Genomic DNA, 27,527 nt, shown 5'->3' on the forward strand with positions numbered 1-27,527 from the left:
CAAGAACAGAAAAAATCTAGACATGTCAAAACATAACAACCAAAAAATTTCAAGTCACGAAGCAGATAAAATAGACAGTCCCAATGATTCTGTTCAGTGGTGAAATGATGCAAACCAGACCGTGAATGCAACGAAAAATGTTAAGATTAAGATATCTTTATTCTTTTATATAATATAATTACATAAGGCAGAACCTGCTACTTAAAAGATGCCTGAATTCACCACTGACACCATCATATTTCCAAAACTGGAGTAATATCACAGTTCCACCATTGTGTTAAGGTTGAGATTGAGTTTACTAAACCGAAAGCCATAAATATAGTGTGTTCGCAGTTCGGCCGGACCGTTATAACATAACCTAAATAATATAATAATAATAATGATTTATTTTAGCTGGCAGAGTTAAGGCCGTAAGGCCTTCTCTTCCACTCAACCAGCAAAAAGTGTATATACATATGCATGAACTTACAAAGAATTCAACAATTTGATTTAGATGAGAGTTACATGTATACAAAAGTTATTTACAAATTAAACAACAAAATACTATGAACTATTAATTAAACACTGAAATAAACTGTGTAGCAGAATTAAACTAAAATACATAGAATGTTAATATATCTCAAATAATATTAGATAATAGAAAGAGATTATTATGAGACAATTAAAATACAGCACAATCAGGATGATGTCTAAAGAAAAAAGTAACAATGTAGTCAGTGATAGTTTAAATCAGTATGATTGGAGTGAAATGCTAATAAGGTTATCTTTTAAGCTGTTCTTAAAGGTGTTTATTGTCTTGCAGCCCCTAATACTTTGTGACAAGGAATTCCATTGACGCGAGGTGGATATTGTAAAAGATGATGAATAATAAGATGTTCTATGAAGAGGTATACTTAGCGTGCCACAGATAAGTGATCTGGTATTTACGTCGTGGTTAGAGTATAGATAAGAGAAACGAGACGAAAGGTAATTTGGTGTTGAAGTGTGCAGAATTCGAAAGAGTAAAGACAAAGAGTGTAAAGTTCTACGTTTTTTTAAGTCGGAACCACGAGAGACTTGCGAAGGACGGTGATATGTGATCACACCGTCGGATGTTGCACACGTATCTGACGCACATATTCTGAGCTCGCTGTAACTTGACTGACAATTCAGAACTTAGGTCACTTAACAAAACGTCACAATAATCGAAGTGCGGAGTTACACAAGTGTTAGAAAAGTTTTAATTAGGGATGATGAAATAAACAAGAAAACTTTTAATTAAGGATGATGAAATAAAAAATAAACATGAATAATTTTAAAAGGAACAATTATTGAAAGTACAATTTTCAAATTTGAATGTTTTAGTGGTCTGGCCGAGTTACGAACTCACTGTATATAAACACTAACACACAGAGGATTATATATACCATGGAGCATCCATTACCATTGTTAATTTGTTCCACAAAACTGCAACATTCACCGGAATGACGACAATAAAATTATTTAAACTCATATTACAGCAATAATTCATTATAAAAATAAAACCTAGCTACACATAAACGCATTTCTTTTAGGTAATATCTTACAAAACAAAATTATGTATAACAAGAAATAATATCCTTCAACACTATCACATAGATTTAAGTTAATGAAAATGGTTAAATCCATTACATTTCTTATGAAGCACCAACAGAGAATATTACTATGATGTACCGAAGTACATACGAGCTATTCCATCTCAAATCGACCGAAATATAGAGAAAATTGACCTTGCAATTTTTAAATACAATGAAACTTTTTCTGTCCGTTGACAACTATGATACAATGCTTTGTGCAGAGTTTGAGGCATCACAACTTCATAGTGTTTAAATTTAAAATATTTTCATTTATCGTATTTTCATAAAATTAGCAACTTTAAACTGTTGTGGCTACGAAACCCTTTCACCCAATGATCAAAATCATGGTTTATTTGATGCTGAGAAATTAAAGTTTATGTTGACATGTAAACAGTTTTTCTTACTTTTTATGGAAATGGAGAAATTTAGATTTTTCTTCATTAAGACACCTTTGACCACGAAAAAAATATTTTTAAAATATATGGTTAGATTCCGCATTGAAAGTACAAATAAACACATATTTTTTACTGGTGCACCGTTGATAAGAAAGTATTGAAAATATCAAATAAAGAAAATAAATAGTACGCGCATGAACTAACCATCTGACCTTGAGGCGGGAGCTAGCCGAGACAAGCAAGGCCAGGAGACATAAACACGTGTTTTGTCTAGAAGAGCATAGCTGGGCTAGCTTTATCACAGGTTTTCATAAACACAGGAGTAAAATGACGCCCAACACTCGCTTATCTTCATCTCTTGGCCAGTGCATGCGGTACTGCGCCATTCAAGTCTAGGCATGTGAAAATAATTTATTTAATAGCCTCGAAACTTATTGCCAGCCACTAAGCAAACAATGCCGAATCCCTCTTAATAATGCAAGGTTTTTTCTCAATATTTTTTACACTTTTACAAATGGGCAAAAAGCCTAAAAGTAAGTAAAATCAGATTATGTGGCTCTCTGTATACAATAAAAATAAGGATTACTTCTTATCATAACCTACCAAATGTCAGCTTCAAAATGAGCTCCCGTTCAATGTTCTGCAGTAAATGGTTCCAGAGTTCTGAGCGCTGAAAGAGGCTTGTTTTTATAAAATACGCTAAATTTATCGCTCAATAGTACGAAAACCATTTGACTTTCGATAGTATATTTTTGAAAATGCACTCTCCTCAGCACCTTGTATAAATAGGGAAAAAATTAGAGTATTAAAAAAATGCGAGGTTTTTTACTGATCGATTTCATATGGAATAGCCCATATGGAGTTTCAGTACAGTAATTCTGTGTTTCCATATGGTGAAGAACCAGTAGAATGGAGAAAAATTCTCTCCGGCACCAAGATTCGAACCCAGGTTTCCAGCTTTACATGCTGGCACTTTAGTCACTAAGCCACATCAGATTCAAGTTCCGATGCCAGATTGAATTCCTCTCATTTTTAAGTTCTATCTACTGTGTTGCCCTTTGTTGGCCTACCCTCATGTATGTGTAACAGTAGACATAATACAAGCACAAAGGTGCACTCATCACGAGTCACTAAGTAGCCAAGGGAATCACTTGCCCTTCTGCAACGACACTTTGGAGATCACCTAATATCTCGTGGAAGTCTATTCCTATACCCTTCCTGTTCCCCAGATGCCTACATATGCAGCATGTTGAAAGAATCAATTTTCAAGACAGATGACCCACCTACAAATATTCCCGAATTATGCGAGAAGATAACGTCTTTTTTTTGTATCCTTACAGCAACCTTTGTTCATCAACATGTTGAATAATCTTCAAAAACATTACGAACAATGTGTGGCATGTGATGGTACACATTTTGAACACATACTATACCAACGCAATTAAATAATATTTCAGTGTTGTTTGCTTTGCCGCATATTATATATAAATATAATGAATGTCTCAATGTCTTCTATCTTCATCACATTATTCCCCTTCTCCTATTCCTCTCCTGATCATCATCTAACTGTAATTTTTATCATAATCAATGAAATCTCTGGCACAAAAAGAAGTCTCAATTCAGACATTTTAAAGAAGCTCCACATGAAAACTGCAACACTTGACAGCTATACGTGATATATATATATATATATATATATATATATATATATATATATATATATATATATATATATATATATATATACTGTATATACTGCGTGTTCAGTTCAAAGTGTGTCATGGCTCGCCGTATGCCGTTATGTGGCTAGCAGATGAGCCTAGAGAATTCAATCTTCCTACACTTCTGCAAAGGCATATTACCTATGTGCCAGAGAAGTTGCCTAGCAAGTATGGCGTTCACTCTGAAGAGTACGTACTGATACGTATGGTAACGCCGGTAGTGGCAGGAATGTGAACTGTTTGGAAACACGTACTGAACTGAGTTTTTTCCTTACTGTCGGGATATGGCGAGAGGGTTAGGACGATTACGTACATATTTGTTGACATTAAGTTCGACGGTCAACATGGACACAGAGCATTGGATTTGTGTGTGGAATGTTGACATACGCAACTGATGACAACAAATATCCTGCATACGACTTGCCCGCGCAAAACACAATTCGAAAGAGGTAATGGTAGCACACAGACCATACAGACTGCCATCTGTTGCTATGACGTTCAAGTTATACCGTACACGTTCTCAAGTTCAGATTGAATGCCTTGAATAATAGGCAACTTCTCTGACATAAAAGCTGAAACTCGCTTCAAATCGCTGACTCACAACAGTGACGTCATGACACACTTGGAAATGAACACCCAGTATATATTTAAGGCAGCATGCAGAAAATATCAAGCTTCCATTCTTACAAATAGATAAATAAAAAATAATAATCACAGCTTGAATACAAACCTGATCCTGTGGGGCCCAGAAGAAGAATATTACTCTTTTCCAACTTCAATTCATGACTATTTGAATCTAGAATATCACTTCCTAGCGTGTTGCCTGATGCAGGTCTTCGGGGTTCTGGTTCAGGTGGTGGTGTGTGCTGAAAACCCACACCGAGACCTGAAGTACCATGTCCAATTCCTGTTATGTGCAGCAGATCTGCAAACATTACCATGGTAAGGTTTGTCTATTCAAATGCCTACAATAATACTTACAATGATACATTTCATAAGGAAACTTAGGCAAATATTACATACTCAACTAAGATGAATAAATGTGAACAAAATCTAAATATAACTGAAATGTTCAGAATGACACAAATGTAAGCCACATAATAAAAGTTTCACAGGAGAAAAAACACATTTGAAAATTTCTACAATCTAAGCAAATATTTTTCTTCTCTTCCTTCCTTCGCGTGACAGTCCATGGAGGATCAAGGCCAACCAGCCGACTGCTGATTTCACGTCCACATCCCTCAGCAGAGGTGAACGATCATCCAACAGTATGGGGGTAACATTGAGGTTAGCATGATGACCCCTCCAGCAGTTACAGCTGATTTAGGAACCAGATTTCACTACTCATTGTAGCTTCCCAAATTCATCATGATACTGGATGGCAATCGGTCTCTTATGCTGGCCAAAATTTAATAAGGACTCTCCTAGAAGGACTAAAACCAGAGCTTATTACAAAACACTATCCCCACACGATGCTGTCTTAGACCATGCAGCTACAATGTGCAAGTTCGTTCATTCATTCATAATTTTCAGCCCAAGGGCAGGTCCTTTACTGCAAACCCAGCATTCTATAATCTCCCCTCTTTTCCACCTTCCTCTTCGTCTCCATATACAATCCATATATTTTAATGTTGTCCATCATCTGATGTTTTCTTCTGCCCCAAACATTTTTCCCATCCATCATTCCTTTCAGTGCATCCTTCAGTAGACAGTTTCTTCTCAGCCAATGACCCAACCTATTTTCTCTTTCTTATTGGTTTCAGTATTATTCTTTCGTCACCCACTCTTTCTAGCACAATTTCATTGCCTATTTTGTCCGTCCATTTCACACACTTCATTCTTCTCCATATTCACATTTAAAATTCTTCCAATCATTTTTCTTCACTTCATCATAATGTAAGTATAAATAAATTACTTAAATTTTAAATTTAGTCATTAATTAGATTGTCTAAGTTCAAATTTGGAACAGGTTATTTGCGTGAATTATATAAATTTTCATAGATTATTTAATGCAAATGTAGACCTTATGGTATACCACTGTGTCCTAGAACGTTTGGAGATGTTAAGTTCCAGGACACAGTTGCACAGGCAAAATACATCTGAACACAATCACCACAACAAAAGCCTAAGAACTCGTATTACTTCAGTTCTCCTGTAAAATTTGCATTTTGTGGCTTACACCATATAATTTTCAGACATTCAATTAATTTAGATATCAATAAATTTGATGGCAAGAATCTACAGCAGAAAGCAACTAAATACAATATAATAATAGCTGATGTTAGCAGTTACATAATAGGGTAACTAGTTTTTATGTAAAAGCACTGAGTTGGGCAAGAGAGACAAACTCCCTCATCTGAAGAACTAAAGATGTGATTTCTGGAGGGAAGGGGAGAGGTTTATTACTTCAGAAGATTAAAATACACTTAGGTCTATATGAACATGTTTCAGAAATTTTGAGCAGTCTTCCAGTTCCTTACTTGAACACACAGCTTTGATTTACCCCCTCTTACCCTTTCGAGACATCATTTCTTCCTTTCTTATTATCTTCAACACCTTTCCTAACTTCCAACGTTTCAACATTCTCTTCACTTCACTCACATTTAGAGACTTCATGTCTAGTCGTCTTCTGCTTCCTTCCTTTTCCAAGTAAGCACTGTCCATTCCTATTACAAGATGTCCGGATGAAAGATATCCAAAATAAAAAAAAATTATATCTTACAAATCATTTATTATACACACTTATTGATTATATCTCTACATAGGGAAACTGTCAAAGTTTTCTCTGAGTATAGAACTTTCTGAATAGAGTTCAATATGGGCTTCTCTGGTGTCACAACAAATATCCAGACGATACTCGACTATGTTTCATGTGGCATGATGCATGTTTGGTGTTACCATAGCCACAGCATCCCTTATGCGGTTTTTTAGGTGTTGGAAGATTGTTATTTAACCAGGTAGACGATGGTCTTTACATAACCCTGAGAAGCATACTTGGAGGAGAAAGTTGAGTGATGTATCAAATCTCTCTAGCATGTCTACAGCGAAGTTTATATGTGCGACTATGTTACTGGGTTTCAGTGCATGAATCATTTGAATCTTGTATGCCCTCAGACACAGTCTTTTACACAAACTTCATTGAAATGCCTCTCTAATGTGATTGACATTTTCTTCAGAGATCTGGGATTTTCCAGGAGATTTTACATGCAGTAGACTACCTGTAGTTCTCAGTTTATTGTCCCAGAATTGAATGCTTTTCTGTGTAGGAGGTTGATGTCTGAAACAATGTTGCACAGATGTAACAGACTGTAACTCTGCTACCCACAACACACATTGAACCTGTTCCTGTGGTGTCACCATCATTACTAAGCTCATGTATGCGCGTCACCAACTGGTGTATGCACTTACGTGGAGTATCGAAAAAAACTTTCAAAGATTCCCTTTGTGATGAAGTAAGCTCAATGTAGATAAATTAATTATTTTCGAAATATAAATTTTTAATCCTGGATACCTTTCATTCAGACATCCAGTGCTTTGTTTCCTTATTAGTTTTTCATTATTTGTACATTTATTTTACTTGAGAGTTTGTTTTGAATTTAAATGGGAATTGTAGTGTCTTTGTCTGGGAGAAGCAGAAACAAAATTCTATCACACTTATTATTTCAGTCTAAGATTTCTGCTATCCTTTTATTTTTTAGTGGTCCAAGTTTATATTTTGCCTTTTCATATTCCAAAAAGTCGAGCTTATCTTCAACACTCTATGGTACTATATAATTTGCTTATTTACATTAATAATCAAGTCACACAGTTACATATGGTGCTGAGACCTGTACCATGACTAAGAAGGACATAAGTAGAATTCAGGCAGGAGAAATGAAGTTTTTTAAGAAGCGTAGAAAAGAAAACAAGACGGGACAAAATCAGAAATGAAGTTATTATACAGACATTAGGAGTTCAAAAATTAAAAAACACAACAGTGAAATGGTTCGGTCATTTGAGAAGAATAAATGAAAGAAGAATACCAAGGACATTGGAAATGGACGTCAAAGGTGTAAGAATATTAGAAAGAAATCAGACTAGATGGTTAGATCAAATATGCCTAGACTTAAAAGAGAGAGGCTATGATTGGGAAGGAATTCAAGAGAAGAAACTGTGACAAGACAGGACTTTGTGGAGGAGTTTATGTTCTGAGATGACCCACAACTGAGTGAAAAAATGATGATGAAGATGACGACGACGACAATGATAATGACAATGAGGATGAGGACGATGATGATATTGATGATGATGATGATGATGATGATGATGATGATGATGATGAGTCAAGTCACAGTGATCTTTAAATGGTAAAACTAAAACTTCTTATAAGCAAACATTCTGATGGGGCAGACAAGAAAGTTAAATTTTTTTTTCACCATGTTAATAATGTCAAAAGAAGTGCTCACACATATTTTGGCCACTTGACTGCAATTATGAGGCAATCCAGAAAGTGATTTTCCCTGGGCCCGTTTACAGAAAAAAAGCACAATTCCATGAAAAGATTTATTGAATCAGATACAGCAATTGTAGCACTATTTATCAATAGATCCCCCACTGGAAATGAGACATCTGTCATACCATGGAATCAATTTTTATATCCTTGTGTCGCAGAAGTCAGCCGCCTGGGATCAGAACCAGTGTTTGACAGCCATCTGCACCTCTCTATCGATTCCATATGATAAATGTCTCAATTCCGGTGGGGAATATGTTGAAAAATAGCTCAACAATTGCTCTGTCTGTTACAACAAATTTTTCCAATGAAATTATTTTCTTTCTGTTAATGGCCCCTGGCAGTGCCGGATTTAAGCCTAGGCAACCTAGGTAGTTGCGTAGGGCAAAGTTAAATAAAGAGAGGTCGATGATGATGATGATGATGATGATGATGTGATAGTAGTAGTGATAGTGATAATGACAGAGTGGTGCCAGCAGCAGTGGTGTTGGTGGTGACAACGAAAATGTCGTCAACAATGCTATAGTCCCGACACTGTTATTTCCGGCGTGACTCCGCCTCTTTGCTTACGTCTTAGAAAGTGAAGGCTCTATAAAGTCTAGGTAGGTAGTATCGTTAGCCATTTTTGTTCTTACGTTGCCGAGCTACCATACGAGGAATCTATTTGCCACACCGTTAAACATTATCATGTCGTAGCTCCTATGATAATAAATCAAACGCACTGTAATTCAGCAAATAATTGAGCAGCAAATAACGTCTTCGTGTGCTTTCTGCGAACGCCAACGAAAGAGCTAAAATGGCGGGCGATTATATTAAGTATTTATCGAGCCTTAAGAAATGAATCAGTGAATCACAAGACACACACGTTTAAATGTAGCCGACCTGCAACGTGATTGGCTGCCAGAAATTAGAGTGACGGGACTATAGTTAGTTCTCTGATAGTAAAATAAACATTCACAAACTACATTTTTAACAACACAGTTTGTAAAATCACACTGTAATCTTATCTATTTTCGACTACAATCATACATAAATAATTACATGAATAAATATAAAGTGTTCTCATTGATAGAACAGAATAACAACACAGAAAAGATCACTGTCTCTTGATAAGTGGATCAGGCAAGATTTGAAAGCTGTTTCTGGTCTATGTCAATATTCAATGCTGTTAATCACTGTCCTCTCCATCTTATTACAGAAAGTAATAAATCATACAGAACCTTGTATATGCCTCCACATCAGCAATGAAATTCTTCTAGCAAAGTAACAAATTTACTGATTTATAACTGGTAGAATGACCTTACCTCTATGAGTGAATGATTGTTGGGGTCCTTGTTCCATAACAGCCATGTCTTGTCGATGACTGTTGTTATTCTGTTGCTGAGGTGGGATGTTGTTGTATATTCTTTTATAATGATTATATACAGCTACAGATAGAACCTTCTTAGCATGTTCTTGTCCTACAACGTGTTTGTTCAGGTACTCGTATATCTGTAAGTATAAAGGATTTGTTAGTTAAACACAAAGTGACGATTTTTGTTATACAATATAAATTCAATTATAGTCATCAATTACTTCCATAAAAATTGAATGGATATCAAAACGAGAGTAACCGAATCATTTAAATTTATGTTACAGTGACATAACACCTAGTCACTTCTTAATTTTTACGTTTTATATATATATATATATATATATATATATATATATATATATATATATATATATATGTTGTTGTTATCTAATGCCGGGCTTTGGCAACGAAGCCATTAGCGTTCTTGCTCTCCAATATTTCTCTGTAGTGGATCCATCAGATAGAACTTCACAGGTTTGTAGATGATCTTCAGTCATTTCTTCTTCTTTGTTGCATAGAGGGCAATTTGGATTTGTGTAAATTCCTATTTTATTCAAATGTTTGGCCAAATAATCGTGTTCCGTAAGCAGTCTGAATTTTGCTACTGCAGATTTACGTGGGATTTCTGGAATAATTTCTGTTTTTTTTTTATTAAAATGCTCCATTTTTTATCTTTGGCTTTGGTACATAGTGCTTGATTTTGCTTGATATTATATTTATTTTTAATTAGTCTTTTGATGGATGTAAAAGGTAGGCTTGTATTTGTATTCTGAATTAAATTGGATCCTTTTTTTATATATAAATAATACATTACTGCCCAAATACTGAAATAGCATTCTCAAGAACTGCACATATTTGCCGTGACGTAAATTATGGTTGACTACTACGAACACTACACGCAAATGGTGCATCAATATTCTTCATCTGTATTTATTTACATCTGTATTATATTGGACGAGGAATATATTATGGCTCATATAAATTTGTACACACCTGCCCCCCTCCCCCAAAAAATTATACAGAGTGGAAGTGAAATAACCTTGCACATTGAAAGGGACGTCAGGGTACACTTAAATGAATAGAATATCTATGTTTAAGTTTTGTGATTAAATGCACAGTTAATTAGAAAATTAAGTTGGAAGTTCCAGCAGTCTGGCAACATTGCCGGTAAAAGTCTCTTTTCATATCGCAATACAGATGTAAGCAGCGTACGTGTACTGCCTTGTGCTCCCTTCTCTAGCTGCAATGTTGCACTGTGGATTAAGGTCCTTTCACTTTTTTCAATATATACACTGTGTCCATAAAGTCATGGTGCAATTTTGAACACTTATAATGGCTAAACGAAACAAAAGCAAAGGATGAAACTTATGATACATTGAAAAGTATTTCAAAGAGTTTCTGATACATAAATTTCAATTCTGTGCGTGCAGAGGTAATGATGCAACACAACAATAAAGCGAATCGCCATTTAGTCAAGATGTGGAGGTGCAAAGGAAAGTTCAATGCATCCTATGGCTTGCAAAATTTGAATCCGTGACGTGTATTTGTCGCGAATATTGTCGCGTGTATAATGATAAGCCATCACACAGAAATAACATTCACCAGCGTGATAAGCAGCTGAAGGATGTTATAATGTTATGTTTTATTTAACGACACTCGCAACTGCAGAAGTTATATCAGCGTCGCCGGATGTGCCGGAATTTTGTCCTGCAGGAGTTCTTTTACACGCCAGTAAATCTACTGACATGAGCCTGTCGCATTTAAGCACACTTAAATGCCATCGACCTGGCCCGGGATCGAACCCGCAACCTTGGGCATAGAAGGCCAGCGCTATACCAACTCACCAACCAGGTCGTCAGCAGCTGAAGGAAACTGGCAGCTTGCTGGAACAAAAACGTTCTAGTAGGCCTTTGGTTAGTGGCGAGTCTGTTGAAGCTATACGGGATAGCTACCTAAAGAGCCCCAAGAAATCAGTCCATACTTGTGCTCGAAATCTAGGCTTGAAGAAGACTACAGTTCATAATGTTTTAAAGAAATGTCTCCATTTTACAGGTTACAAACTGCAGTTGTTACACACTATCCGTCCAACTGATAAACCCAAACGATTTGAGTTTGCTGTACAGATGTTTGATGAGATGGACAATGATGAACAATTCTTACAGAAGATTGTGTTTAGTGATGAGGCCACAGTCCATGTGTGTGGTCATGTTCATCGACATAAAGTGAGGATATGAGCTTCTGAAAATCAGTGAGTCTCATGCATAATAAAATAAAATTAAAAGCCCATATTTATTTACGAAGCAGACTGTGACATCAAACAATTACCTTGACATTTTGCAATTGTATGCAGTGTCACAAATTCAAGATGAAGGTGTCATCTTTCAACATGATGATCTTCCACATTATTTGCGAGTTTCTGTATGCAGTGGATAGGAAGGGGTGGATAGAAGACGCCTTTAAACTTTTACTTGTGGGGCTATGTCAAGCAACGTGTGTACAGTGTTCGTATCAATGACATTGATCATTTAAAAGAGAGAATCAAAGATAATATTCTCACTCTGTTACACCATCTCATGTCCTTAGTCGTATATGAAAAGAATTAGAATATTGTTTAGATGTGTGTAGAGCAACAAACGGAAGCCGCATCAAACTGCATTGAACAGGTATGCAAACTTGGAGAGATTTTCTTTCATTTGGTGAAGGTTTTACATTTCTATCTTGTTTCATTGCTTTCGTGTGACTATTCAAAAAGTGCACCATGACTTTACATACACAGTGTATATAAAACTTATCAATGGTAGGTAGTCAAGTCGTTCCTACTGAACTAAAAGTGCACAGATTTAAAACTACCAAGAGCAACGAGTAATGAAGTTCTTCTGTATGAGTTTCTTAGGGAAGAAAGTCGAACTGACGGTCTCATGTCTTAGACTTAAGACAGATCTATAAAACTGCAGAAATAGTCTAATCAAGAAAATAAAAATCAGACTGTAGTATGATTACAAAGATTTTGAAGATTTCTAACAAGGTTGTTAAATCTTGCTGAAGGTGCGGAACTGGGTTAATAATCTCATATATCTTGGGATGTACAAAAAAAGTTCACTAACTGATATGCAAAAAGGCTTACATCTTGTCCTAAATCTAATCTAATCTAATCTTCAAAAAGAATTCCATAATCACTAAAGATTTTCTTATCACAAATAAACTCCTCAAAGCATTTAGACAAGTTCTTAATATATGCAGATTTATTCCATACCACATCACAAAAGAAATTCCTATTACACTAATTAAATTACCTTTTTAGGAGGAGGTGGAGGTTTCCGAAAAAATCCACTCTTCTGATCCTCACGCCCTTCTTTCAAGCTTTTCTTGGTGTCCACTTCAGACAGAACCACAAAGAAGTGGTGGCATTTTTCACATTTTACAAATCTTGTAGAAGCTGCAAGTGAAATGTTTATTCATTATTTATTCTAATAATGTTACAATGCTTATCGGATATAACGTCATCATTTACACTGCAGATTAGGATATATAGTGGATTTTACTGCATAATACTGCCACACACAGGGAGATGGGAAGAGGGAGGGGGAGATATAGCTGTGTGCGTGCGTGTATGTGTGTGTGTGTTTTTTTTAATTATCTTTATTCACATGTTTCTATTAGCTTTTGTCTGCAGTAAAATTGTTTAATCCAAAGCCTCCTCAAATTGATATACTGAAGCATTAAAATTTCCCTTTGTTCAATACACATACATGTCATCAAAAGAGGTAATTTTTACAAAACAATAGTTTATAAATGGCGTAAAAAATATGAGAATCCAAAAATGGGAATGGATTTACAGACCAGTAAATCTATTAACATGGTGCCATTTAAAAAAAAAAGACTCATTGGCACACCCTTTATAAATAAAAAGCATAGTATTTGAAAATATATTCAAAATATTCCTTCTTTGATACCCTACAACTTTTGTATAAATAGTTTCTTCATAAAATTACAAATAAGAAAGTTACAAGCATTGTTCCATACTTTTTACTCATCCTGTATATCAATTATGTTTCAAAGAGCTCTACATATAGTGAAAAAGTTAATCTGAAAAAAAAAAAGTCACTTATCCAATATCCTCTAAATAACTAGTCATCTCAAAATAAAAACAAAAGCAGTAAATTATTTTTCAGTTTCCTGAAAACTTTGCTTGAATCAATTCAGAGGGTTTTGGAACTGCATATCTCATTATACTGTATATATTTCAGATTGGGTAAGATTTCAGTATACTTCGTTCAGAATGGTGTATTTAATTCTTTACCTCATTTTGGAAGGACTTTTTTCTTTTATTGAGAATTTCAATAGTATGTGTTTGAAAGTTTCAATGTGACAAATTTTGCAAAGTGAGTAGTTTTATTCCAGATCTATGAAGGGTCCTGCTACTATTAACTCATATATTTATCTTGTTCCAAAGGTTCAAATTCACAATTTTTTTAACTAAACAGATAGAAATATAAAAATTATATCAAATGCATGAACTACTTAAATAAAAAAAATACCAAATGTAATATTGATATGAAGATGTGTAAATAATGTCAACTTACATACAAAGGTCTCGACATGTGTGCAGGGATCACCACATTTTGGACAAGTAAGATGATTTCCACCATCTTTTCCTGTTCCTTTGCCAGATGTTCCTTTTTTCCCACCACCTTCAACTTTAACACCTCCTCCAGAATCGTTGGTAGGAGTGTTCGTTACCATCTTGAAGAAGGGTGAGGTGGTCATCAATCCACGTTTTATTAATGATGCCGATCCCATGCGGAACACGTAGCACATAATTCCTACAAAATAAAGATTACTTAAAAATTTGAACTACTTGTTAGAAATTTAAATTATGATTTATTTAACAACACAACTGCCGAGGTTATATCAGCGTTGCCAGTGTACCAGAATTTGGTCCCACAAGAGTTCTTTTACAAGCCAGAAATCTGACATTAGCTTGTCGCATTTAAGCACACTTAAATGCCATCGACCTGGGCTGGGATCGAACCCACAACCTCGAGCACAGAAGACCAATGCTATACCGACTGCGTTACCCAGGCCGACTCTATTGTTAGACCTTTGTCTTTGTATTAGTACTTTTATTTCTTTTTCTTATTTACTTCTTCTCTCTGCATTTTTTTTTTATTTATTTCTGGTGTTGTGGTAAAGATCTCATGGCCTTAACTCCACCAGATTAAATAAATAAATAAATAAAACACCTTTTTGTGCTTAAATTGCACTCCACTTTTTGTCATTAATTGATCAGCGTGGTGTGTACAAATTGAGAAATATATCACGAATTCTACTTAATAATAATAGGAGTAATTATCATAACATCAATAATTATCTTGATATGTATAATAATTACAAAAAAGAAGACAAAATTTTACATCTTGGTTGAAATTGGGATAACTTTTAGATAGTACGGGTAGTGTATCCAAATTTACATAAAGCATATTAAAAACTTTTGGTATTTACTGTGGAAAAAATTATCATAAGCATTATCGAAGGTTCCTTGAGCATTTTGAATTAGCCTATCACCTTTATTTTAAATCTTAATATTTTAATTTGATACAGGCAACATTTTATTTGTTATATATTAATATGTAGTTTCATTGTTTGATGGAAATGTTTCAAAATGTTTAGTCTTAATAGAAGTTTACTATCACTTTTCAAAATTCGTATACAATCTATTGTAGACTATTTTTCAAATTCCAGAAAATTCTGTTTTCTAGAATTCAGGATCTGCCAATGTTATTGGTCTGATGTTTTTCAAATCTGCTTGTTCAAAAGCAATGCCATACAAAAAAAAAATCTTATTGCTTATTAACGTTATTAAATCTGCAAAATCAAAGTCACGGTCCAATTGTTACTACAAAGAAAACAAGAATGTAGTGAAAAAAAACTTACCATGTTGAATACTGCATCTTCGTATATTTACAAGCTTTCCAGCAGAAACAAAACCATATCGTACACTACCCATTGCTGTTTGGCTTAATTATGATGCGAAATCAATATGCTGAATTTGTCTGAAAAGAGATAAAAAGAACTCCCTGTAGTGCCAAACACGTTGATGATAATAATAATAATAATAATAATAATAATAATAATAATAATAATAATAATAATGATGATAATAAGGGTAATGATACCCTTTACAAGCTACGAAGGTGCTTGGAGGGCATGGAGGTAGAGCTCCAGGTTTTCATGACCTTGACACTAGAATGAGATGGTGTGGGTTTGTACCATGCTCCAACCACCTTTTATCCCCGGAAAAGATTGCATGAGAGAATGAGTGATCCTCAGGGTCGTTCTGGAAGTTTTGGAGAAAAATTTCACCACCACATTGGACTGAACCCGGGACCTTCCAGGCTGTAGCCAGTTGAATTAAAAATAGCTATTATTATTATTATTATTATTATTATTATTATTATATTCAATTTTAACGACATAAAATAGAGTTGAAAATGTTTCATTAACATCAGAATACAAATGCGAAGAAAATATCGAAGAACTTGGAACGCAGGGTTTCACAAAGCTGACTCACAGAGAAGAATGTGCGAGATCTAAAAAAATTACGTTCAGAGGCGGTGCTTAGCAATTAGACATAGATAATTATTCAAATTCTGGATACAATAAGCTGCATGCAAACATTTCTCATAAATCTTGTGCTATTTCTGGAATTAGTCACATTACCCCTATCAGTAAAAATTATTTATTACACAAGTAAGTGAACGTGTATTTTATTTACGAGTGGAAGTATTTGGCAGGCCTACATGCGTAAGGCATATGTGAATCTGCTTTCACGAATGGATTAAATGTATTTACGTATGTACAGTATATAATACAAAATGTTATCAAATACCTCTTAATAAATAGTTATAATAAATAAATAAGGTATAGTAACTTAATATTAAATATTATATTAGTATCATACAATAATGTTCTGTAAAATTAAGTTGGTCACTTTCTGCTTTGTGGCTTTTGTAAACCAATCCAATTGTCCTTAGCAATCTTAGTAACATGAATATGAAGGATACAGTAACTAATTTATGGTTAGGTATATTAAATACCAACATAGCAATGAGCTAAGTTATTATATGTTGGACAAAAGTAATAAAGATGTCCTATAAGTCGCATGACTCAATAACCTTAGCATTGGGAGACGGGTAGCTAATGTCATGGTACATATTACACATTGAGTCAAAGAACTACTGGTGTTCATGTGACAGATTTAGTGATCCCTAGGCCCATTCTGAAAATTGTAATACTCGTAAAGAAAATTAACACTCTGCACATGCAGCAGCATTAAGACTGCGTAATACAAATCCATACAATTATTAAACGTTTATTTACCTTCACATCGTTCTTGTATGGAAAAATTGGATTAATCATCAACAAGGTATTATAAAAATGCATTACAGAATTCAATGCCTGTCTTCTTAGTAAATGAAACTAATTTCCATATTAACCGAACGCACGTGGAGCGTTCCTGCGTTGCAATAAGATAACAAATCGCATTACGTATCACAGCGGCATAATATATTTCGCATCAGATGTTTGTTTGCCTGAATATTCTTCTTATCTGGATTTCAGTATAGAAAAAAATCTGCCTCAGCTGCTTTTTCTGCAGGAGAGGAGAGGAAAAATTTAAATGGAAAATTGAGTCCGTAATAAAATGCACTAGGAGGTGCTCGAATTAAATACATTCAAGGTCACGAGTATATACTTCAAAGCAGTGAATGAAGTACGAGACAAATAAAATGAACAGAATTCCAGAGTCACCTCATTTATTTACGAACGTGATATTCCATATTACTAACATTACGCAGGTGCGCTAACATTTCTGTTACACTTTCTGATTTATAATCAGACATAATGTTATGAAAAAGCAAATCAACAGTGGCACAATGAATAAGACATTTTCTCTTACGACATTCAGAATAGAGACTCGGGGATTCTGATTACTGTAATATGACGTTACCACGTGACTCACATACTTCAACTCATGTGACCGTGAAGGTTCTCTGTTTCCTTCCACCTCCAAGCAAGTCCAACTACATGTTCAGGTACCGGATATTTATACCAGGAGATTCAAACAATTACACTTGAGGCTTAAATGGTGGTTGAGTAATGGTGTAACTTTCGGGTGTTTCAACCTTGTGTCATAATAGAAAGTTTCCAAGTTTTGTAATTAATTACTTACTGCTTCCACGTGTGATGTATATGACAGAAGCTCGACACACGTAAGCTTATATTGCAATATTATTGGCTACCTCTAGTCACTTGGGAAAGACAGCTGCTGGATCCATTATTAAAGATCTCTGACAATAAGGGATATCTTAAATTTGACCACATGGATAAAACACCCAAGATACAAAGAAATCACGATTCATCATTAAGTTGTAGTTTTTAAATTTAAGCAAGTCTACAAGTTACTTTGAATAGTTACAAACATAATATGGGGTGCTGCGGATATTAGGAGCGAACACGATAAAAAATATCGATTGCGAACCACGAAAAGGACTATTAGAAACGATAAGGACCACGAAAAGGACAAAGATATCAACGACCTTCATAAGGACCACGAAAAGGACAAAGATATGAACGACAAGGACCACAATAAGAATCACGACATGAACCACGGTAAGGAAAACGATAAGGATCACAAAATGGACCACGACAAGAAGCACGATGACTACGAAAGAGACCATGGTAGGTAAGGATCACGATATGAAACACGACAAGCTTCAAAATAAGTATCACAATAAGGATCTCAATATGATCCACGATAAGGATCACGTTAAGGACCGCGATAAGGTTCACAACGAGGACAATAAGGACCACAACATTGATCACGATAAGGATCACGACAAGGACCAGGATAAGGATCACGGAGTGAACTGCGACAAGCACCCTGACAAGGATCACGATAAGGAGTCCGACATGGGTCACGATAAGGATCACAGATATGGACCACGATTAATACCACGACAAAGATCATGATAAGAATCGCGACATGGACGACAAGCAAAACAAGGATCATGGTAGGAACCACGACATGGACCACGATAAGGACTTCGAAATTTAACAAGTTAAGGACCATGACAAAAAAAAAAAAAAAAAGAAATCCCACTATAAAGACCATGATAATGACAAGTGGAACGATAAAGAACATTACAATGGCAACAAGCATTATGATAAGGACCATGGAGAAAACAACAAGGACCGCTCTAATGGCTGCGATAAAGACAACGATCACGATAAGGACCACGACATGAAGAATGATAAGTATCACGATAAGAATCACGTCAAGGACCAAGGAAGGACTATGATAAGAGCCAAGAAAGAGTCATAAAAAGACCACGAAAGGATCGCGATAAGGACTGCGTCAAAGATAACAAGGACCACGACAAGGACAACGCAAAGATCAGGACCACGATAAAGATGGCGATATGGTCCCGAAAAGCACTGATAGGGATCACTATAAGGACCACGACAGTTATCATAAGGAAGATTATGATAGAGATCACAAGGACAACGATTGCGATAAAAACTATGAGAATGACAAGAACCACAAAGACAAAGACCACGATGAGGATCATCATATGGGCTACGACGAGCACTACGAGAATGATATGAAAGCGATCACGACATTGGGGCACGATAAGAATCACAAGGGACAGGATTTCGATAAGAACTATGAGATCGACAAGGACCACTATAGGACCACGATAATAACAAAGACCATAATGAAGATCCCAACATGGACCACGACAAGAATCACGATAAGAATCATGACAAGAATCATGATAGGGGCCAAGACCACGATAAGGACAATGACAAAGACAACAAATACCTAATAATGACTATGACAAAAGCAGCAAGGAAGACAATAAGTACTATTGCAATGCCAACAAGGCTTACGATGAAGACAAAAAAGATCAAGATAAGGGACATGACAAAGACAACAAGGACCACGACAAAAAAATTAAGGATCACGATAAGAACCATGACAAGAAAACAAGGACCAATATAAGAAACGCGACATGGACAAAGACAAGGGCCACGATATATTACAAAATGACCAATGATGAGGGCAAAGTTCATGATAAGGCTCACGACTTGAACCACGGTAAGGACCAAGACCACTATAAGGACTATAACAAAGACAATAAATATCACGATAAGGATCGTGATAAAAACAAGAACTATAAGGGCCATTACAGTGACAAGGATCATGATAAAGGACCACAACAAAGACAACAAGGACCACGATAAGAAACATGACAAAGACAACAAATACCTAATAAGGACTAAGACAAAAGCAGCAAGGAAGACGATAAGTACTATTACAATGCCAACAAGCATCACGATAAAGACGACAAAGATCAAGATAAAGGACATGACAAAGATAACAAGGACCACGATAAAAAAATTAAGGATCACGATAAGAACCATGACAAGAAAACAAGGACTAATATAACGCGACATGGACAAAGACAAGGGCCACGATAATAATTACGAAATGGACCATGATGAGGACAAAGTTCACGATAAGGCTCACGACTTGAACCACAATAAGGACCAAGACCACTATAAGGACCATAACAAAGACAATAAGTATCACAATAAGGACCGTGATAATGACAACAAGAACTATAAGGGCCATTACAGTGACAAGGATAAGGACCACAACAAAGACAAGGACCACGATAAGAAACATAACAAAGACAACGATGACCACGATAAGGACAGTGACAAAGACAACAAGGATCATTATAAGATCTATGGCAACGATCACGATAAGGACCACGACATGGATCACGATAAGGATCCCAAGTACCAAGACACGGATCATGACAAGGACCATGATTCATGTAGTGATACTTTGACCTATCGTGGTTCTTGTCGACCTTGTCATAGTCCTTATCATGGTCTTCATTGTCTTTGTCAGGGCCCTTATGCTGATCCTTGTTGTCTTTACTGTGGTCCTTATCATGATCCTTATTTTCTTCGTCAGGGTCGTTATCGTGGTCTTATTCATTATTGTGATCTTTGTTGTTGTGCTTGTTGCAGTTCATGTTGTGATCCTCGTCGTCCTTGTTTTTGTCCTTGTCGTAGTCCTTGTTTTTATCATGCTCCTACAATTATCATGTCAAATATTAATGTTTTTCCCCTTTGGCAAGTGACTATTGTTTCACATGGTAGATAATGTCCTCAAACCGGGATCTTAAGATGCTGTACGGCAGCCTTACCGATCACAGATTTACTCAGGATATTTTCTACCAAGCGCCAAGCACCATGAAACTAATTTTGAAGTGAGCTATATTATAGTAGCAGAGGCAAGACTTATCCTGTGACCAATGGGTATAGAGGGAGAAGATAGATGAACTTTCGTGTCAGTAGATTCGTATAGTATTAACCATCATGTAACAATTCTGCTCCTGATAGCTCATTCTTTCCCCTGTCACACAGCTCATATGCCATATGTCGCCTCTTCATCTATATAGTACAAAAATTTATACAATTGTAATATTATAAAATTGTGACTTATTCCACATCTTGAAACTTCAATACTAATGTGAGATCTATAGACTACAGTAAATTAAATGAAAAACTTGATTTAAAGCCTTCTCGAGGAGGGGAAGTCAGCACTGTCACTCGCATGTTTTCCCTCTGGGAACATCTTTCTAAATGGCCCGGGCTATAATATTCATTCATAGAATTCTCCCCAAGGGCAGATCTTCACTGCAAATCCAGCATTCTCCAGTCTTTCCTATTTTCTGCCTTTCTCTTTGTCTCCGCGCTATAATATTCTTTGTCAGTATTTTGGATGGGAACTGCCTGCGGTGAGACTAAAAAGCCGGATAAATGTCTGTCTCTCCATATTGTCTCGGTGGCTGATACGGTTAATATATTTTAAATGCTTGTTGTTAAAGCAGTTTACATTTTTTTTCAATTTCATTCTAATTGTTGGTTATTAATATATATATATATATATATATATATATACATACACAGGGTGTTTAAAAAATACGGGGCATAATTTCAGGTATGTATTTCCCACATGTAGACAATCAAAATAGTTCATTACAACATGTGTCCGGAAATGCTTCATTTCCGAGTTATGGCCTTCACAACATTGAAATTCACCGGAACGTTTTTCTTTCCCCAGGTCGTTGTCATTACAGAAGATGTTCAAAATGTCCACCTCTTGCTTGAATACAGACCTCACATCGATGTCTCATTGACCTGTGAACACGATCCCAAACTCCAGGAGTATTGCGTATGTCCTCAGAACATGCCACAATTCGATTCCGAAGGGATTCCAAATCAGGCACCGGAGACGAATAAACCAATGATTTTAAATGGCCCCACAAGTAGAAATCGAGAGGGTTCAGATCAGGTGAGCGTGGAGGCCAAGCAATTGGGCCACCTCTACCTATCCATCGATCAGAAAGCCTTCGATCCAAGTACCGGCGAGCCATACGACTGAAGTGTGCAGGAGCGCCATCATGCAAGAAGTGAATGTGTTGACGATTGATCAGTGGAGTGTCTTCTAAAACATGAGGTATGGTTCCGGTGAATTTCAATGTTGTGAAGGCCATAACTCGGAAATAAAGCATTTCCGGACACATGTTGTAATGAACTATTTTGATTGTCTACATGTGGTAAATACATACCTGAAATTATGCCCCGTATTTTTTAAACATCCTGTATATATATATATGGTGTAATTACATTCATTAGATTAACGTTTATAATATTACAATTTGTAATTTTGTATAGTCTGTAATCATTAACACTTAATCTCAGGAATCTGTAAAGCTCTATTTCAGCGTTATTCAATAAAAAAAAAAAAAAGTTGTTGGCAAAGACTAGGAATCGAACCCGCTCGCTTCTACATGTTATCCAGAAGACTTGGCATCTGAGCTATTGAGACGACATGGAAGTTTTCATTTCTGCTCGGACTGTCAATCTAGTCATGAAGATTCAAATGTCGATTTAACTACATGATTTATGTATATATATTTATCTGTTATTTACGTCATATTACCATATTTTTTGCAGTTTTTGAAGTGCATTTCGGAACAGTGCTAGCAACAAACCAAATAGTCTGAATTTAAGTAGCCTAACTCATATATCCGTTATCTTGTATATCAGTGCTCTAGTCTCCGATCCTGCGCAGTGTCTTACATCTGAGACTTAAGAATATTCGATTGTCTCATTCTTTTCTTGGGGAAGATTTTGGAACTAGAGTCACAGTCGCAACCAATGACAACCCTATCACAGCGACAAAATCACAGGTCTTCATATCACACACCAACACTACCTGGTAGTTATCCTACAGACAAACAGAACACATTGAAGGGCTGTATTTAGCCCACAGGCCATACTTTGTCTACCCCTATATTAGATCGAGTATGACACAGGGTAAATGCGAAGCAAATTTTATTACAATAGATTTAAAATTATTTTTCCAACAATTTCTCTTGAGTCACAGTAAATTTAAAAAACATCTTAAAAGGTTCATGATACAGAGAGGAGCACCAAACAGTGAGTCGTATCCTGTTTGAATGCCAGTTATTCTGGTGACAAAAACAATAACTAATAACGATCTTGATTTCTAGGGTTTTATATTCTCAAGCTCTTTCTAAAAATTATTTCGCCATGAGCTATCATTTAGGGAATTTTTAACATTCACGAACAGATAACAAAAGATAAAAAATTCCCTGTGTTAGTGTGTCAAAAACAAGAAGAGGACAGAATGAGAATTGTTCAAATACAGTGCATCTGGGCAATCTAGATCGGGAAATTTTTTAGTTGCATACCAGACAGATAGCTACGTCTCTACTGCTAAACAGGGATGAGTGTTCTTGGGAGTTAACTGGATTAAGACTTAAGTATATGTAACAAAATAACATCCAGTAGGCCTACTCATTCTGTTCACAGTAAATGCTGTATGTGATGTCCATTTTTTTTTACACATATTTCACATCTTCTCAAGAAATTGTCATTCACATGCATCAGTTCTTCTAATGTAATAGACCTAGGAATTCCTTTTTGTGTATTTTCTTTCAGTTCATCTAGCATATGAGGATTCGTTTTATACACTTTATTTAACATTTGGAATCCATTTATTCACTTTTTCTAACATCCAATTACAAAAATTACGCCTACAATAATTGTAATCTTGGGGCTTTAATTAAGTTAATGAAATATTTGAATTCTGTGTAGGTAGCTTTATTTTAAATCATTTTGTTCATTCAGTCTATCAAATAACTTTGATATATCTATCTAGAGGGTTCTGATCTATCAGGATATTAATTAAGTATGAATTTTCGCCTGGTTTTACCACACAATTTCCTATTCTTTATGTAGATATGTGTTGTATATGTATAGCCTATAGCTACGTTCCCTTAATGAATATATGTTTACTATTGCCGCACACCATGACAGAACAAACGACCTGCACTAAATCAAAGCCAAACAAACAATGTCACTGTCAAATACTCGCAACCCATTCTAGCAGTGGACTTGTAGGAACCTATCGGATTTAATCAAGCAATCAATCTTCCAGCTATTTGCTGACAACATTAGGTCCATTGTAGTCTTTTCAGTTCTTGTTTCTCATGAGAAATGAGGGGTATTTTAATATTGATAATTATTATTAATTAATTAATATTAGACCTATTACTAAGGAACATTATAATTCAGCCAGTCCATTCAAAGCTGGGCTTTTTTGCTAATTTTCACCACTTATAAATTATTTTCGAAATTAATTTATTCTCATAAGTTTAGTTTAGTTTATTGGTATATGAACACACACGTGATGGTGGTGATAGTGGTAGTAGTAGTAGCAGCAGCAATAATAATAATAATAATAATAATAATAATAATAATATAATAATACTAATAATAATAATTTTTCACTATCCAGCTATTGGATTTAAGCAGCAGACAAGTTTTCTGATCTAGATGGCTCTGACGCCCTGTATTAATAACATTTGACTATCTCTATATATGATAAAAAAAAATAACGATAATTCTTTACAATTATGTTCGTAAACAAAAGCGGATATCTAACCATACCCAGCTTACTTACAAATGGCTTTCAAAGAACTCAGATGTTCATTGCCGCCCTCACATAAACCCGCCATCAGTCCCTATCCTTAAAACCATACATTACTCACCTACTAACCAAAATGCGTATATGCAAGGCATACCAAAAGCCAGAACTAACCAAACCTAACCTGTCACAGACACTCGACCTTACGAAAATATCTACCTATGTACCTACCAAAAAGCTTACATGCAAGGCATACAATCCCACCTCTCCCGGCTACACTTTCACAGTAACCTTCCACTCTTATTCCAGTGCGAAATTCACGTTACAGCTCAATTTGTCTTTTCTTTACGGTATGTATGACTCGACTAGAAGCCTAGTGTGTAGGCAGGCTTATAATACAGACCTACATCTTACCTTTCTTTGGTAATGCAATTGTAAAGATACACCAAAATAAATAATAACTTGCATTATTTAACTTTACTTTTGTACTTACAAATGGCTTTTAAGGAACCCGGAGATTCTTTGCTGCCCTCACATAAGCCCACCATCACTCCCTATCCTGAACAAGATTAATCCAGTCTCTACCATCATATCCCACCTCACTCAAATCCATTTTTATATTATCCTTCCATCTGCGTCTCGGCCTCCCCAAAAGGTCTTTTCCCTCTGGCCTCCCAACTAACACTGCATTTCTGGATTCGCCTATACATGCTACCGGTACATTACTTAGCTTTACTGGTAATATAGTAAAATAACATGGGCTACTACTAAAGAAATTAATATTAGGCCTACTACTAAGGTACATTATAACTCAGCGAGTCCATTCAAAGCTCGGATTTTTTTTATATTTTCACCACTTAAAATTATTTTCGAAATTACCGTAATTTATTCTCATAAGCTTAGTTTAGTTTATTAGTAAATAAACACACACATGATGATGGTGGTGGTGGTGGTGTTTGTAGTGGTAAGTAGTAGTAGTAGTAGTAGTAGTAGTAGTAGTAGTAGTAATAATACTTACAAATGGCTTTTAAGGAACCTGGAGGTTCAATCCCGCCCTCACATAAGCCTGTCATCAGTCCCTATCCTGAGCAAGATTAATCCAGTCTCTAGGCCTATAATCATATCCCACCTCCCTCAAATCAATTTTAATATTATCCTCCCATCTACGTCTCGGCCTCCCCACAGGTCTTTTTCCCTCCGGCCTCCCAACTAACACACTACCTATATACATTTCTGGATTCGCCAATATGTGCTACATACAATAATAATAATAATAATAATAATAATAATAATAATAATAATAATAATAAAGACAAGGCCTTATGATCTTAACTCTGCTAGCGAAAATAAAACATACTATCCTACATGATTCTATCTATTCCAAATCAGTTGATCCCAGCAGTTAAAGCAACACTGTTACTAAAGAAATAAATCTCATATGACAATTCTCAGAAACTAAAAATAGCACTATCATCTCCTAAATGTATTAACTGATCCCAAAGTAGATTTAAAACGCCGAAATTTGGGTTTTAATGACTTCGTCGTGAATCATAGAACAAATTATGCCAAATCAATACAATAAGAATTCTTTCAGAATACGTACCTAATTGTAGAAATGACAGCCAGAAGTGGCCAAACGAAAACCATTAACAGTACAACACTCTTACTTACCCAATCAATTGGCACGAGTTCATGTTTACCATCCACACCAAACCTACCTGAATGTAAACACTGCCAACAGCCAAACTTGCTTACACACTACGCATATAAATCACAAACAATACTTCAAAATATGAGCAGTAACATAATAAATGCATCTACATAATTAAATAATGTATAAATGCACTCGTTATTTTGGAAATACAGTAGGCCTGCAGTCTAGACGGCTTTCTTCGAAACGCAGTTACGTGTATACTGTATATAAAACACATTATTAATACGCAAGTTAATATATACCTAATGTTGTAATAACTAAAGGCAAATACTGTGCCACAATACTGCTACATGATTAACAGAATCATCAACTGAAAGACCTTGACTATGGCTTAAAAAGTCTGACATATAAACATGACGTCATGTAAGAATACAACGAAGTCAGGTCCACTTTATAAATCGAAGTTTAAAATACGTATTACTTTCACAGTAGTTTTTTTGTTCGTTCTCAAAAGTTCCCAATTCATCACAGCATGTATGTCGATATACTTTTTGTGTTTTAGGTTTCTGAGAAAACAAAACAAACTCTACCTCTACTCATTTCCCCAACTTCTCACTACTTGAAAGACTTCTGCTAGAGGTCAGCATCCAGTGCCACATCTTGCGACATATTGGCAAAGATGAAGGACTGCCAACCTCGCAAAGATAATACCAATTCTACATACTGTTATTTACCATTGCTATATTTACGAAGTGTACGTTGTAGAGTTCACTGGATGATTTCGTACTTGACCTTAGCGTAGTTACGCCAGTTACAGTTTCATAAGCAGATAACGTTAATATATTATAAAGGAACGTTTGGATATTATAAGACCTATATGAGTTAGGACAAAAAATTTGCACTTTATACGACAACGAATGAAATAACCCCAGGCTGCCGTCAGAACCGGCTAGACTTCGGCCTTCAACAAAATAGAGGTCAAAGCACCTTATTCCTTTTGGGAGTAAGGTCGCGACTGCGACGAGCAAGACATAATTGCGAAATTGCGATAGTTGACACTTTTATTTCAAGGTCTCCTCCTCCCTTTCGAAGGAGGACTAAATAAGTAATTGAATTAATGATATAAGATCTAATTCGTATTATGGGATTGGATAATTTATTACAGGTACATACTGTAAGCTTACTGTGTTCACGTGCAGTCTAAAATATGCAATTCTATGCC

General features: G+C 35.6%; 1 protein-coding gene across 3 annotated transcripts in view; it reads right to left on the bottom strand.

Annotated features, from left to right (window-relative positions):
* ClpX (Caseinolytic protease chaperone subunit) overlaps positions 1-27,000 on the bottom strand; it is a 47,478-nt gene extending 20,478 nt beyond the window's left edge. Inside the window, exons 1-6 of one of the 3 annotated variants that reach the window (XM_069835759.1) lie at positions 26,896-27,000; positions 15,489-15,607; positions 14,138-14,377; positions 12,848-12,990; positions 9,505-9,691; positions 4,442-4,636 (exon numbers count right to left, since the gene is read on the bottom strand). In XM_069835759.1, the coding sequence (XP_069691860.1) occupies positions 4,442-4,636; positions 9,505-9,691; positions 12,848-12,990; positions 14,138-14,377; positions 15,489-15,561 (838 nt within the window). In that variant the 5' untranslated portion in view covers positions 15,562-15,607; positions 26,896-27,000. Of the gene's footprint in view, positions 1-4,441; positions 4,637-9,504; positions 9,692-12,847; positions 12,991-14,137; positions 14,378-15,488; positions 15,608-26,369; positions 26,545-26,607; positions 26,748-26,895 lie in introns of those variants that run through there. The other 2 variants (XM_069835760.1, XM_069835761.1) reach the window with 2 other exon arrangements.
* Between the last annotated feature and the right edge of the window lie 527 nt (positions 27,001-27,527).

This window comes from Periplaneta americana, chromosome 9 (genome assembly GCF_040183065.1).
Source record: "Periplaneta americana isolate PAMFEO1 chromosome 9, P.americana_PAMFEO1_priV1, whole genome shotgun sequence".
NCBI lineage: Eukaryota > Metazoa > Arthropoda > Insecta > Blattodea > Blattidae > Periplaneta > Periplaneta americana.